This window comes from Raphanus sativus, chromosome 8 (assembly GCF_000801105.2).
Source record: "Raphanus sativus cultivar WK10039 chromosome 8, ASM80110v3, whole genome shotgun sequence".
Taxonomy (NCBI): Eukaryota; Viridiplantae; Streptophyta; class Magnoliopsida; order Brassicales; family Brassicaceae; genus Raphanus; species Raphanus sativus.
Window position 1 is genome coordinate 7,740,073 of NC_079518.1, and position 16,468 is coordinate 7,756,540.

A 16,468-nucleotide genomic window follows, 5' to 3' on the forward strand; every position below is an offset into this window, starting at 1 on the left:
TCGGAAGCAAATAATATAAATCAAGTTCGTAAACCCAGTAAAATTAAAATTACTTTTATTGTATAATCAAAAATTCAAACAATAAATGTATAGATGTAATAAAGTACAAAATATCTAAACTTGCAGTTTATAGAAATAAAATTATTTAAAAATAACAAATAAGTTTCTAAAACAAAAAAGGCATTTTAATTATAAAAGAATATGGATTGATGTAAAGAATAAGCTTCCTTAATAATTTCACAAGAATTTGGCATAATAATTAAATTAAATTTATAAAACAGTTTTTAAAAATCTAAAATGTTAAAAATGAAACTAATATACTTAAATAAAAAATATAAATTTAATATAATTACAATATATATATATTTAACATAATATATCAAAAATCATTTTTCATATTTATTTTTAAAAAAACTGTTCGGTCTTCTGGGCAGATTGGAGCGGGTTGGATTTGATATTGGCTTTCAGATATAACATTTTAAGAACCGTTTGATTATATAGACCATGTCTAATAGAGTATGAGATTTTGATTTTCGGATCCATTCCGAATTATTTTTTGTACTAATATTTTTGACTAATTATGTTAAGTAACTACTAAGAAAATATAATATGTTGAAAAAACTAGGAATAAAGTTTAAAGATAATTTCTGAAATGCATATAACATAATTGTATAGTTATGCAATTTGACATATTTAATACAATTAACAAAAATTATATTAAATTAAATTAGTATTAAACACAAATAGGATTACAAAAAAATATGATTAAAACAAATATAAAAATTAATTTTTCATAATGAAAATTAAAACAAAAAATATACCCGCCCTTTGAAGGGCGGGTCAAAATCTAGTATAATATTAAACTATGATACTATTAGGCTTTTTTAAAACTCGATACTATTAGATGAGGAAGTGTATATTCTCATAAAAGATAGGAGAGACGCATATAGATCTAAACCATGTTGCCAAAAAAAATATTAAAACCATATCCGAAATCCTAAGTGTCTGACTCTCTCATTTGGAACGCAAATATCTGGAATCAAACAAGTATTTGCATTCATACAGATGAATCCAATTAATTAGATTAGTGATAATGTATTTTTTAATTTCATTTGCTTATAGATGAGAACGGATTTATGTATATTAAAAACATTCGTAAGGCACCGGCTCGTTCAAGTTCATGCACATATAGGTTCATCTGTTCCCCACGTAAGTTCTACAGATTTTCTTAGATACTCAAATTAAAACATGAATAAAAGTTTATTTGTAGTTTTAAATTAAAATCACAAATTCACAATAAAGGAAGTTGCAAATAATTTTAAGGTTTAGTAGTTTTACTAAGGATGTCTTAATAGATATGAACTCCTCAGTCATCAATATATATAGTATATATTAGCCATAATAATGCATTCTACCATTTAAACCTGATGATCATAGCAAAATCTACTTACACAAAGCCATCGAATCTTGTACACAACTATTCTTTCTTCTTTTCTTTTTCTTTTGCTAAGAATCTAACATTGAACAACTACTTTTTTATATAATACTAAACTTTATATATCAGAAATTATTTATTTATGCATATAAATGTTCAGCAAAATGAAGACCGAAACAATAATAGTTGATACCTTTTATTATGACCATTATTAGGAAGGATTCTTAAGCGATCATAACTAATTAAAGATAGAGGGCCCAAGACAACCTTGCATGATGATGAAATTTTTGATTCTAGTTTATATGAAAGTTATAAGATGGGAAGTTTCATCGTAATGACAAGTATGAGCTTTTTTCAATGAATCTAATGAACAAAACAAGAATTTATTGGACAAAAAGGAGTCCCATTATTGGGTCAAAAATAATAAACACGACCATATTCCATATCGTATGAATCGTATCTTCTAGCTCTTATAACAATAAAAAAATAAAAATTTGACCATATGGATATTTCCCCAAGTACTCGAGTCCATGTCGTTTTTGTCTTTTTTTTTTTTGCTAAACGATTTATCCATGTCGTTTTTGTCGCTTGGTGTTGTTGTTTGTTCCGTCTTTTAAATAAATTGGAATAACTTTAACACTTTCATATCATTATCAAGATCAAGATTTTCAGTTAATTAGTATATATATATATATATTTTTTTTATGATTACAAAACTTTAACACTTTCATATCAATAACCAAGTGATGTTAAGTTAAACCGTTAGTTTTTGTTCGCTGTGTCATTTTTTGCTTCTCTCGTTTATCACAAGTACACAGTTTCGTAACAAAGATCATTCTTTGTTGATAAAAAAAAAAGAATAATGATTACACAAACAGGATATATTGTAGGGAGTAGTATTTCATTAATTATAAGTAGTTTGGTAAATGACTCAAAGAAGAAAAAGCACTTTCTAGCATAAGTTATTATTCATAATCAACTATCTACCAAAATATGTTGATATTAATTAATTAACACCATGTTTTAAAATGCAAGAGTGATGCTTATTATAGTCCAGTCTAATGGTTATGTATGTTAGGCGTCCCAAAAAAATATTGTTGGAACATAATTTCTGTGATGTTTTTTTTGACATTTCTGTGATGTTCATATTGATTACAAAGATTAAATATGGTATTAAATATATTTACGTCGTATTTGGGCCGGTATAATCGAAGAACTGCATATTCCAGTATAATTCCCAAGTGCGTAGATTCTAGATTATTCATGTTTGCATGCGTCAGATTAGAAAAATGTTGTTAAGTATGGATTAAGTTCTCTGTATCACGTGTGTGACCTGGAGAATTTGTACGGGATAATCTGAAATGCAGGGACGCGCCACGAGTGCTACTTGGTTTTGACTAAATTCATTAAGATGATTAATTATTCTGATGTGAATACAAATTCGAGAAATAATTTGTAATCTGCACAAATACAACCAAAATGGTACATATGCACATGTTAAACAGGAGCTTTCACATTTTCGACCCATATAAAAGTATTAAAATCTGTGAATAATTTGAATCTTGACCAAATTCATAACATAGCTACAAAATGACATACTTACGTAAAATTTGCAGATGGGACTAGAAGTCTTTTCTATTGAAAATTTCAGAACTGTTACATGGAGGCAAACGAAAAAACAAACCATCTTCAATTCAAAACTGGAACAGCTATAAGGCTATAAGCCTATAACCAATATCTCTTTAATGATATAGATGCACGGGTTGTTATTTTCATTTTATATAAATGAATATTATTTAAATGTTTATTGGTTTATATTTTAAATATTTATTATATTTTAAATATTTTATAAATACAACAACCAAATAGTTTACGTACTGTAGAAAATAGTGATCCGTGTCCGCTACTAAACTTTTGACAAAATATTTATATATAGATATGTTTGAATAATATTTCTTTTAACACTAAATTATTTTTCAAATGTAATAAGAATTTAAATATTTTGATCAGATATGGATAATACGGTGAGATTTAGATACGTTAGAAAAAAATATTTGGTCATAAACATTAAACATTGTTTTACAAAGATATTTAAATTTTCTTGTTGAAAATAATTAATAGTAACTGAAATGATTAAACGTATATGTTAAAAAATTTTGAAATATATATAATCTTAGGTGAGATTATATTTTATTAAAAATAATATTCACTTACAAGTATTTCATATTGTTCTATAAGTTGTTTTAAGATATTTAAATCTTAGCATATATAAATTTTATTGTTCAAAATAATTAATGGCAAGTTAAACATATATTTTAGGAATATTCATAATATTGTTTAGTATCGCATTTAAACTTGATTTTTGTTCAAAATAATTAATGGTAACATTATCCAAGTTTAATATAGTTAAAATCGATTTTAAATTTGAATATCCCTAAAAATTAGCTAATTTGTTTAAGTAAATATATTAAATACTAAAATTAAGTTAAAATTTGATTTAGGAAATAGTTTAATAAATAGGAAAAGACAAGGATTCCTTAAAGATAGGTTCATTTAATTAATTCAGTGGCATGTCATTGTAAATAAGTTGAAAAACTTAGAGATATTTTATATTTGTATTTCTGTTTTAATAATATAGATGTGTAATTTAGTGGTTTACTGTACCGATGATTGGTATTTTCATTTTCATAATAGCATTTAGAGGTAAAATCTTTTATTTCATTTTTATTTTTTTCATCTATAATAGAGATTGTTATTTTTTATTTTATAATTAGAAATATATACTATTAAAATAGAAGTCATGACTTCTTTCATGTGTGATTTTTTATTTGGACCATCCCTAGAAAATTTATTAAATGTTACATAATTTAAATTATAATATCTTTTAGTATCTTTATTTTTATTTGAAATACTAATATATATCTTAAATAAATATCTAAAAAAATTTCCAAATATCTTTTAGAATCTTTTTAAATTTATTTTCGAAAGTAGTTAATTAAAATTTTAATTATCACATTTATAATTAGCAAATAAATTTTAGTTTAGTTTTCATTTGAAACACAAATTAATAACTACAAAAAATACTTTTAATAATATTTCAATAATAAGAAAAAATTAAATTGATTTTATTTTCAAAATTAATTTAATAAATATTTTATAAGATATATTTTAAAATAAATAGTCATTTCTATTTCTATTTTTTGTCAAAGTTTCTATTTCTAATTTAAAAATAAAAATATCTGATCTATTTAGCACAAAATTTATGATTTATTTCGTATTGATTTTTTAATTTAGACCACTAAGAAGTAATACCTTTAAATGAGTTTATCATGTAATACAATTATTTACACCTCTAGATGAAACATTTGATCTTTATTCATATCGTTATTAACATATGTATATTCTCATGAGTTAAAAATCAATTTGATTTATTATTTAAACATATATACTAAATTGGTTTAATTAATCACTGTGTATCAAATTATTTATTATATAGTTTCAACTTAATTTAATTTCCACATATATATCAAATTAATAAATCAAAAACATTTAAATCAGCATTGTTACATAATAATATTATCAAAATAAAATTTGTTACAAAAATAAAAAATCAGTTAAAAACAAATTTGGTTTATTATTTAAACATCTTTACTAAATTGGTTTAATTAATCATTATATACTAAATTCTCTATTATGTAGGTTCAACTTTATTTAACTTCTACATATATTTCAAATTTATAAATAAAACAAAAATTATGTAAATCAGTATTGTTATATAATAATGTTTTCAAAATAAAATTTATTACAAAAATACAAAATTTATAATTTTATAGGAATAAAATTATAAGCAACACAATTATTATTATAAAATTAAATAATATATAACACCAAATTATATTAATTTATTGATATATTTTATTGTAATCTAAAATATTTTATTATTAATAAAACTTGCACGGTTGTGCGGGTCGAGATCTAGTTACTATTATAAATGAAAACATTGGAATATATCTTACCTCGGGTCGAGATCTAGTTACTATTATAAATGAAAACATTGGAATATATCTTACCTCTATTATAAATTTCTTTATTTTAATACATCGGAGATAGTCATAAAAGTTTTGGAAGTCCAGTAAAGGGTTCTTTCGCTGTGAGTCAAAGAGGTGATGATTGGTTCAAACTTCTCATTTTATGGGCTGAGACGGTGAGAGCAGAGCATCCATGAAGCTTCGCACAAAAGCATGGAGCATGTGACGTTCCTCTTTCTTCTACATATACAAACATTTTTGGGAACACATGTTTATTTAAAATTATATAAGCAAAATAGAAACAATCACACGTAATTACGACACGAGCATCTATGTAGAGAACAAAGACATTATTGTGTGCAAAAAATATAGAAAAAAATTGCCAAAACAGAATAGAAAAACAATTACATTGTCCATTTGCCATAAATCACTTTTTGGTCTATTTTGGACTTAGATACCCATGGACAACTTTAAAAATTCATATCAATTATTTTAACAGTTAGAAAAATATGGAAAATATTTAAAATGTACATAAACAAGAAACAAATATATGAAAAATATTTTGGTTGACTAAATATTAGTATTTCACAATGTCATTTTTGATCTACCGAATGGCAGAACACATAATCTACTAATTACGGGCCGTAGATTGTACATTTGGTTAATAACATAGCTATCTACATGCGGTAGAACCCTTGTTCAAAAACTCGGCCGCCGAGCTGTATAATCTGCTGGATAATCGTGAAACGGAAGGCTACCATAGCGAGTTAGATCAATTCGGATTCATTCCACGCCGGCCCGAGTTTTGGCCGTGTAAAGCATAGTTTAAAGTAACGCAGCCGCTTAACGAACAAATCGGAAAACTAAAAAACGTGAGGAAACTAAAACTTGAGAGGTTAAATCATGTATTAGGATCAGAATCTGTTATATATGTGCATGAATCATTAAAAACAAATTTGAATGACAAGAATCGTGAAAAAAAAGTGGGAGGCCATGAATCTGGATTTTCCAGTCGACTTAGGTTGAAGAAGAAGAGAAGACTATTTTTGTAATTCTCTGTTAGTAATGAAAAGGTAAAAAAATCAGCAAAACTGCTGTCTCCCACATTTCGAACCCGAGTTAATCAAGCGAAAACAACAGACACCAGCCACTAGACCATATCAGACACACGTCCTTTTGATACTCATACTAGTTTATATATTAAACATATAATGAATACCCTAAAATTAATCCCCGATTAATCTTCGATTTATTTCCGATTTTTTCATTAATCGCTAGGCCCAACCCGAGCGCACGCGTAGCGCCTAGCGAGTTTCCGAACAAGGGGTAGAACTATCATATCTACCATTATATACAAATCTACCACCATAGAATAATTCAGTTGCCAAATAAATACAATTCTACGATGGTAGAATTATTCAGCTGCTATTTTCCTTATTTCTGGATTTCAGTTGATTTTATAACTATATTTCCTAATATATCTACGGATGTATGCTTGCTATTTTCTACCCAAATACTCTACTCCACCATTGCTAGGTTATGTAACCTACTGTTTTATCCATTATCTACGACCGTAGAATGTATATTCTACCAAGCTCGAAATGTATATTTTCCTAAAATATCTCCAAAATCTGCTGAGAATATATTCTAAATCAATATTTTCCATAATTTTCGTGTTTCCTAAGTTATTTTTTTTAAAACGTGTTCTTCTTCTCCATCCATCAATCTCTACTTTTTTTTTTGAAACCATCCAACTTTTTTGAATCTCTTGTTAAAGAAAATGCATATTTTCACTTTTTGTTTGAACAATAATTCTAGGCTCTGCCACTGTTCAATGTGAAGCAGCAACAGAATGAAATTTCGGAGATGACTTTACCCAGAAAAAAATGTTAATAAGATCATATAAGCTAATTGTGGCTCACCACATAGAACATGAAAAATCATCCAAAGCTCAATGCACTATTAGTATGCAAAAGTTCACGAAAGAATGTGAAAAATGCGTGTGATTCATGTACATGGGAACCGAAACTAGATGAATTCAATCTATGGTTTACACACAAATCTGGAAACCCACCGTAAACATAAGAGAAAGAGAAAAAAAAGACAGATGTTACTAGTGACATATCTGAATTTTAAGTTATCGATATGCAAGTAACTCGGTTTCGGAGAGACTTCCGGACTGGATAGCAAGGAGGTGGTGGTGTGGTGATCAAAGTTGCAGTAATAAAAAAGGGTTTAGGGTTCGTCAGAAGAGGTATTGAGTACAGTATTTCGTTTGTGTGTTTATGTTTCTTTAATTTTATAAATTGTTAGTTTTTAAATATTTTTATATAATTATATTAATTATTGGATTATAAATTAAGAGGGCTTAATTGGGTTAACACAAAATATTATACTATATGGACAATGTATAATTGAATTTATGGCATAGGGACAATGTAGTTGTTTTTTGTTCTATATTTACAAATTTCCCAATAGAAAAAATAGATTATGAGGGAGTGTATTGCGGCTAACTAGCAATAGCATTACTTCTACAGTCCAGCTTAATTACATCGCTTAGTTCTAACACTTTTATTTTGACTGTTATTTTAGTTGACTTAATATTTGACACAATACAAATATGGCCATTTTCAAATGAGCAAAAGAGATGGTAAGCTAAATAAAACTGCATATATTTTTCAATTTTCTCTTCTTGTCACATAGAGTTGTAAACATATAAACTATAAGAAAACTAAATTATTAGTATGGTGAATTAAAAAATATAGCTGAAAATAATTCATCTCAATTGATTTGTCTCTGATCTCTTACACAATATTAATATACTTTATCAAACTTATCTTTACTATCTGCCTATCCCTTTTTACTATCTGCCTATCATTCTATATTAATATATAATATAGATAGTACTTAGATTTATCTCAAGTTAATTTACTGTTTAGATTAAAAGATATAAATAAACACTAATATCCTGTTCACTCTGTCACATTAAATATGTTTTATTAAAGACTAAAATTGACCAGATCAGTGGATAGTACATATACAAATCAAATATAATCAAATATAGTTAAATAATACATTAACAAATAGTTTTAAAAAAAAATTGTCGCCGCTACATTATTACACCAAATATGGTGTTGCACCGTAGCAAAATGGAAAATTACACTAAAATACAGTGACATATGCCGTCTGATTGGAGTGAAAAACATCACATCACATGCAAAATAGTGTTATACCGTCATATTGGAGTTGGCGTTAAAAGAGTAATCTCAATAAATATAGAAAGAATAACATTCAGGTAATTTAGTACTACAAAACTACTTCAACTTGTCGTACAACGCATAAAGTCCATAGTTTATATCAACCATAAGAGTTCAGCCTGTAACTAACGACATTATTAGTCCATAATCAAATTGCATTTATTATAATTACAAAAACTAGAGCGGTCGTTTGACTAAAAAAAACACATGAAAATAATAGTGTTAGCTAAACACAACTCCATTGCTGGTTGGCATCGTTGTGAAAGTTGACAATTAATTTAGTCAAAAAAAAGTTGACAAAGAACCACATATTGACGGCCCCATCATCCAAATTTTCACTTAAAATATATAAAATTTTGAATAATGCAGATGATTTGGAAGTCTAAACCATAGGAGTTCCAAAAAAAACATACATAACGATCTGTATTTATTTATTTTAACTTGTTGTACATAAAATCATATCATCAAGCAAAAACAGTAACGAGCCATGTCTATAGGCCACAAGAAACCTAATAGCATTTCTAACCTCATTCCATATTTTACTGCAAAATAGAGTAGAAAATGGATTAATGACCAAACAAAAAAACCATTACTCTATATATAGAGTAATCACTTTTTTTTTTGTCATTACTCCATTTCCCACTCTATTTTGCAGTAAAATATGGAGTGAGGTTGGAGATGTTCTAATCGAGTTTACGCCAATTCCACATAAAATTTATGCGTTCTTATTAGGACCCTTATGGCACCAACATGTGACACGTGGCAATAGTATATAAAGCCACGACATTCTCCTTACACTTTCTTTTGCTACTATTCTTACACTCTCTAGTTAATGTTTATTTTTTGAATTAACAGGATTTTTGGATCGAATCTTTAAATCCCAAAATCATAACATGTAATATTAGCTTCATTCCAGCAGTCATTCAAACTGAAAACCTCTAATACAATCTAGTGTCATTTCTAGTTGAATTATTAACATCCATCCGGTCACTCACTAGTTATATTAAGTGACTATACTAAAATTATTTCTAACCACACTCTATTTACTATTATAAAATAAAATTTAAAATAAAAATATTTAACTATATTATGTATTTTATTTTATAATGGAACAAAAATGAATATGATCTATAAATAAAGTAATTCATTTATGTTTTGTTTAGTACTCTATTTTCATTTTAAAACATAATATTATTGGAGTAAAACTTAACATTATTATAGTTACTATATATTTTTTCAAAAATGATCAGTTGAAAATAGTCTAAAGCCACACCTCCTTCTGCATATATTTATATATATATATTACTTTTTGGATAACTTAGGTACTTTATTACTACAATTTAATTTTGTGGTATTAAACCTACTAGGTGTTTAGCCCGCATATGCGGACATAAACATTTTATAATTACTTATTAATATATATTAGTAAGAAATAATCGTAGCTCTTATTGATGTTTTCATTGGAAATTTTTAAGTATTATTTCTTTCCGAAATTTATTTGTACATTATATTCATTGTTAATAAATAAATATTTAACATAACTCAGTATTCACTTTTAATTATACAAAATATTTTTTTACTTGATAAATATTTAGTTATGTGTTTTCTATTTTTGAATTTTTAACTTTTTATTAAAATATACTTTTTGGATAACAACACAATATATATAAGAATTATCTTTTTATTTTAAAATATATATTTTAGATTTTGGATAATTCTTATTATTATTAGTTTTAATCACTTATTTTAAAATAGATTTTAAATTCATTTTTATTTTCTATTAATTTATATTATTTATTCATTAAGGGTATAAACGATATTAACTACTAATTTTTAACGTGAGAGTTTCGTTGTAAAAAATCACTTCGCAAATAATAGTACAGAGAAGTAAACCAAACCAGACAAACTTCATATAAACCGAACAATGGAACATTATTTTTCTGGTGACAAATAAAAAATCTTATATTTAGGACGAAGTTAACCTAACCTAAGGTAGTGGCTCCTTATTAGGGACATGAGACGTAGAAGTTCAATCGACCAAGATTGCGCAGTGATATTATCTTGATCAGCTCATATTCGAATAGTTTGTGTATGAATACAATCCACAATACTTTACGATTTTACTGAATTGTTGACTCCAAGAGATAATACTAACCAAACTGACAACTAAGATGGGGATTTCTATCTAATTCCTCAAAAATCATGTTTAAAATCTATACAACTTGTTTTCACCGAGCTCACACGTTAATAAGATACGATAAGCTTTTTGCTTTGTGTGTATACCAAAAAACTAATGATAAGCTTCGTTTTACCCTCTTGTACTCGAAAATAAGACTATGATTAACCACAGTTTCTTAGCTAAGATTCTTACCTTTTACCTTTGATTAATAGACGGTTCTTATATTTTCTTAAATTTTAACTAAGAAAAATTAAGAATGTTTCTTGAATAAAAGATATAAAAACCATTTTTTACCAGAAAAATATAAAAAAGAAATGTCAAATTATAAGGTAAAAATTCCGGCTAAGAAATCGGAGTTAATCATACCTTAAGTTTATGCCTTAGGGCATCTCCAACCCTACTCCATAATTTACTCCAAATTAAGAAATTGAGTTGAAAATGGAGTGAAAAATGAAGTGATGATCAAAAAATAAAAATATTACTCTATTTTTCACTCTATTTTCAATTATATTTCTCAATTTGGAGTAAATTATGGAGTGAGATTGGAGATGATCTTAACGGTCTATTATATTAGTAGTTAATTAATGTTTATATCGTTTCTTGCTGATGTGGATATATACTCAAGTTAATCTGATCTCTGAAATCTATCAACACAATCAAATCATTTTAAAAGATAAAACAGCTACGTGATATTTATTTACTTAATTATGTTATTCTTTCCTTTTTCCCATCTTCACTTTTGATTATGCTAATGCCTCTACCGTGTACATAGAAGCTAGAAAGGTAAGTTGTAGTCCTTACGCAACTTGGTAAACCAAAATCAAAACCAAAACCAAAACCGCAAACAAGTCTGCTTGCAAGGTATACGTAAAACCATGGTCGCAAAAAGTACTTACTCTAATTAGCTCAAGTCGTGACCACTTCAATATCCTTCATCGTAAAGATTCACTATTTTCAAGATGTTAAATGATGTTTACATCAAGTTAGTATATTGATAATTTCATCTGTTCACAATACAGTGATAAATCATAATATTCACAAAAACAAGTGTGTTCATTTTCATTAGTAATATATACTGGTAAGACAAGCTACTACTACACGTATTTATATTTGACCAATATATCTTTGTTCTACGATTTTCTTGCAAATTTGCAATTACGGTACCATGTCCAGGGCCGTCCCTTCTTTAAGGCACATGAAGCATAGGCTTTAGGCCACAATTTACAAAGTGATTCTAAAGGCCACATTTTGAATGTTTCGTTGCTATAACATAGTGTGATGATGTTTGGATCTCTTATATATTAAAGAAAATCCATTGCTTCTGTAGTTCCAAAATGATTTTGCATTTTTACTATCGTGAGTTCAAACACATTTCTGATCTTTTTTTTTTGTTACAACACATTTCTGATTTAAATATATGTTTTTGTTTAAAAATCATGACTTAAGATATTTTATATAACAAAAAAAAAAATTTGGGCTTTAGGCCACCAAAATTACTGGGACGGCACTGACCATATCTTCTGATATATAAGGTCTTATCTTCTTCTAACAACGACTATGTTTTATCCTGAATTTTGTAGAGTAGTGTAGAGTTGGTTAGTAAAACACATCATATATATATATTTATATATGACTGTTACTGCTATAAGTGAAAAGACTAGAGTACTATAAATAATTTAGAGCGTTAGTGTAGAGTAGGTACTTTTTTATATACACGAAAGCAGTTCTATTTAAGATTGAAACATAAGAACAAGAGAAAATAAGAGAAGAAAGTCATAGTAGTTGAGCTCAGTTCCTGACATGGTAAGTATAGTGGGTAATATCTAAACATCACAAAGCGGTCATCCTGCCCACCACTTATACAGCCTGTCATCACTCTTCTACCGGTCTACAACACGACAATGTCTTACGTGGCTTCCAATTTTTTTTTGTAATACAAACTCTCTCTATTTATAACACAAATCTCCCCTTCCTTTCTCCACATTATTATCTCCACTCAATAATCCCTTCGTTCACCGGAAAACGAGTCACGACTCACGAGTCACCTCATCAAGTCACCAAGAATCATATTAACACTTACATATGGGTATATGCAGTTCAACCGAGTCGACACAAGTCGCATCAGCGAAACTGATCTTACAAGACGGGAAGATGATGGAGTTTGCGAACCCCGTGAAAGTCGGATACGTGTTGCAGAAGTATCCCATGTGTTTTATCTGTAACTCAGACGATATGGACTTCGACGACGCCGTTTCAGCTATCAGTGCCGATGAAGAGCTTCAGCTAGGTCAGATATACTTCGCTCTTCCTCTTCGTTGGCTTCGTGAGCCACTTGGAGCTGAGGAGATGGCTGCATTGGCCGTTAAAGCCAGCTCTGCTCTCATGAGAAGTGGTGGTGGTGGTGGTGGAGGAAGTTGTCGCCGGAAGTGTATTGATCCTATTGTTGTGTCTGGTAAATATAGTCTTGGAGTTGGCTCCGGTGATGAAACGGTGGGATCTGGTGGGGTGAGGAGGAAAGGGAGAAACGCTGACGGTGGTGGTAGCAGTAGTAGTGGTCGGAGGAGGAAGTGTTACGCGGTGGAGTTGAGTACGATAGAAGAGTGAAGGGTAGTTTTGGAATTTGTGGATAGTTGTAATTATGTTGGTAGTCATTTAATTAAGAAGCAATTTGCAAATTAGCAATGTTCGGAAAGTTCTCTTTTGGGAATTTAGTAGTTAGACCATCATTAATATCGAGGATATCTTTTTACAATTAAAATAGAAAAAGAATTATAATTATCCAACAAGTTACTCAAAAAAACAATAGAAAATTGAATTATAACATGGGTTAGATTTTTTCTTAATAATTTAGATTTGAATTAATTATTCAATAATAATAATAAAATATTTATGTTTTATGGTTAGTGATGCTTAGTAGTAACATCTCTCATCGTGTTGTGACATTTGTCGAATAAAATTCATATTCTTGCACATTCCTTTTAGAGTTTTCTTCCTTTTACCCAAGAAGACACATTTTCGGATTTTGGTAAAAAAAAGTAGAACATCATACTAACCATATTAGATTTCATCTTTTGGATATACAGAGAATACATGTTATTTGACTGGTTCCAAAAATCTCGTAACAGGGTCTTAGATTGCAAGATAAATTAAAATACAAGGTTACAAAAAATACTCAAAATACATACATGCATATATATGCATCTGTGATAGTATTACACAATCGTATACATGTGGTTCTTTAATCAGTCCATTCTTGTGTCTATTAAAGAAACCTGAGTTCTAATTTATTTTTCTTCAGGTTGTACTATAATTTTCTTTTTAATATATTACCTAATTTATATCACATTAAATTCTTTAGCATTTAAAACGTCTCATTTGAATGTTATAAGTGTGACCCATATGGCCATATAAATAAGATCAAACTGGAAGTATGTTTTCTGTAGCTTTATTTTTAAATGACTATCTGGATTGAGAACCAAAAAAATTGTAAATGGTGTTACATGATAAGCTTGGGACCATTTATAAAACAAAGAGTTTTATAGATGACCTTTGATATTCGCCTTTTATATATATCTACTCCACAAAATATTTTATCTATCAATAGTCTTACAATTTATAATCATTTTTATAGATGACCTTGATATTAGAGCCTCTTAATTCTAAAAGTCCAGCTGTTTGTTCGATCTTCCAGTCACTACGATGTAGCCATTGGCCAATCCATTTATGACTTGTATGGAACTTTTTGTTTATTAATGCGACTGTCCTCAACATTTATTACTAAATATAAACACTCTCTTTCTGTAGCAGTATTGTTTTTTTATGAAAGAATTTAATCTTTATGTAGTACTGGACACTGGACAGTATTGTTTTTTATCATTTATTGTTTTCTTTGTTTTAGATTCTCTGCCTCTAGCATTTCCGAAGATATGGAATTAGCTTTAATTCATTACTCATTGGTATTAATTAATTTCTGAAGTATAATACTGTTAGACTAAAAAAAGTTATAATCAAAATGTAGATCTGACATAATTGAAGCAGTAGATATAGTCGGTCCAATCAACCATGTCTCAATATATTTGCCACAAATTATTTCAAACTTTTCATGATTTGTTTTATCCCACACGTTGTAAAAATCATATTGTGTCCTTTACTGAATAGTTATGGTCAAATTTTAGATCCGACATAGCTGAAGCAGTAGATATCAGTCGGTCGAGCCCACCATATCTCGATTTTTTTGCAACAAACTATTTCAAACTTTTCATGATTTGTTAATATTTCACACGTTCTAAAAATCATATATTGTGACTTTTCCTATATATATATATATATTTATTATTAAATACGTTCATCTATATAATAAGATTTCCAATTATAATAGTGAAGAGACTGCGAAAAGTTTGTCCAAACGAACGAAAACATAATTATGAACAATAACTCCTATACGTATGATGATGAGTTTTTTTTTGTGTTTATCAACGACTATGTGATTATTTATGTAATTATGTAAACGTCTAAAACCACCTTGTAAAAGAAAAGGAAAAAGTCAAGAAAAGATGTTTAAAACATAGTATATTATACACATGATTCCTGATTAAGATTAAATACATTACCATTCATGAGCATTTTCTAAATAATATTTCTTCCACTACGTACATATATGTACGCCTTATAAACTAATGATGTTCTATGTGTATTGGACAAACATGAAAACAATAGTTTTGTAACCAAAATTGTCATCCGCGAGACATCGACACAATCATTTTGCTTTGGTAGCATCTCTACACAAAACCATATAAAACCAAAAACAAGAACGAAAAAGTAGAGAAAAAAGAAACTAATAAATATCTATTACATATAAAGTTTACTACCAAACGTCCACCTTAAAAATGTGCACAATATCCACTTTTCGTAATTGTGTGTTAGTTATATGCACTCTTACTTATTTCCTAAAATCTTTCGTATTAATTCACTGTTTATCTTTATGCTTTTAATGAGAGTAGAATATCTCCAGATGTTCATGGGATGGACAACCAATAAAATTTATTTGTGATATTCTTGAGGATAGTGATTGCTACATTCTTTTTGTCCACTGGTCTCGTTAGGACCTATGATGGTGGCTAAAGACCTAAAGCATTGCGCCGTAATCAGAAACTACTATATTAAAGTTAAATCAACCCTCTTTCTCTATATCGGTTAAGTTAAATGCACTGGATTTTTAGTGATTGATCTTCTTAACTAACATAATTGATATTGTTCACAAATTATTCATCAATGTGTACTTAAGCCATTAAGAACTTTCTTCTATGGAGTCTCGGACAATGACATGACTAGAATCCTACGCAATAACAAACATTTCACAAAGGCAGAACATCATCCCGGTATAAGAGGGGAAAACAGCACGCTCTTGAATCATATTGGGCCATTCATATATTTGGGCTTTTTACTACCAAATTTCTCTTAAGGTCTACTAAGGTTTTTGGTTATCTTCACCATCATCTTCCTGGAAGATCAAGGAGCATCGTGCAGTGACTAGAGCTGAAAAAAACGGATTTGAAATACGAATATGAAT

The 16,468-nt window shown here is 28.3% G+C and overlaps 1 protein-coding gene across 1 annotated transcript; it reads left to right on the forward strand.

The window, feature by feature from the left end:
• Window positions 1-12,869: 12,869 nt before the first annotated feature.
• LOC108821196 (uncharacterized) lies at window positions 12,870-13,657 on the forward strand. The gene has a single exon (XM_018594241.2). The coding sequence runs from the start codon at window positions 12,982-12,984 to the stop codon at window positions 13,501-13,503; it is 522 nt and encodes a 173-aa protein (XP_018449743.1). The 5' UTR covers window positions 12,870-12,981; the 3' UTR covers window positions 13,504-13,657.
• The last annotated feature ends 2,811 nt before the right edge of the window (window positions 13,658-16,468 follow it).

Excerpts from the sequence above, each read along its gene's own strand:
- LOC108821196 (XM_018594241.2), top strand. The coding sequence starts at position 12,982 with ATGGGTATATGCAGTTCAACCGAGTCGACACAAGTCGCATCAGCGAAA.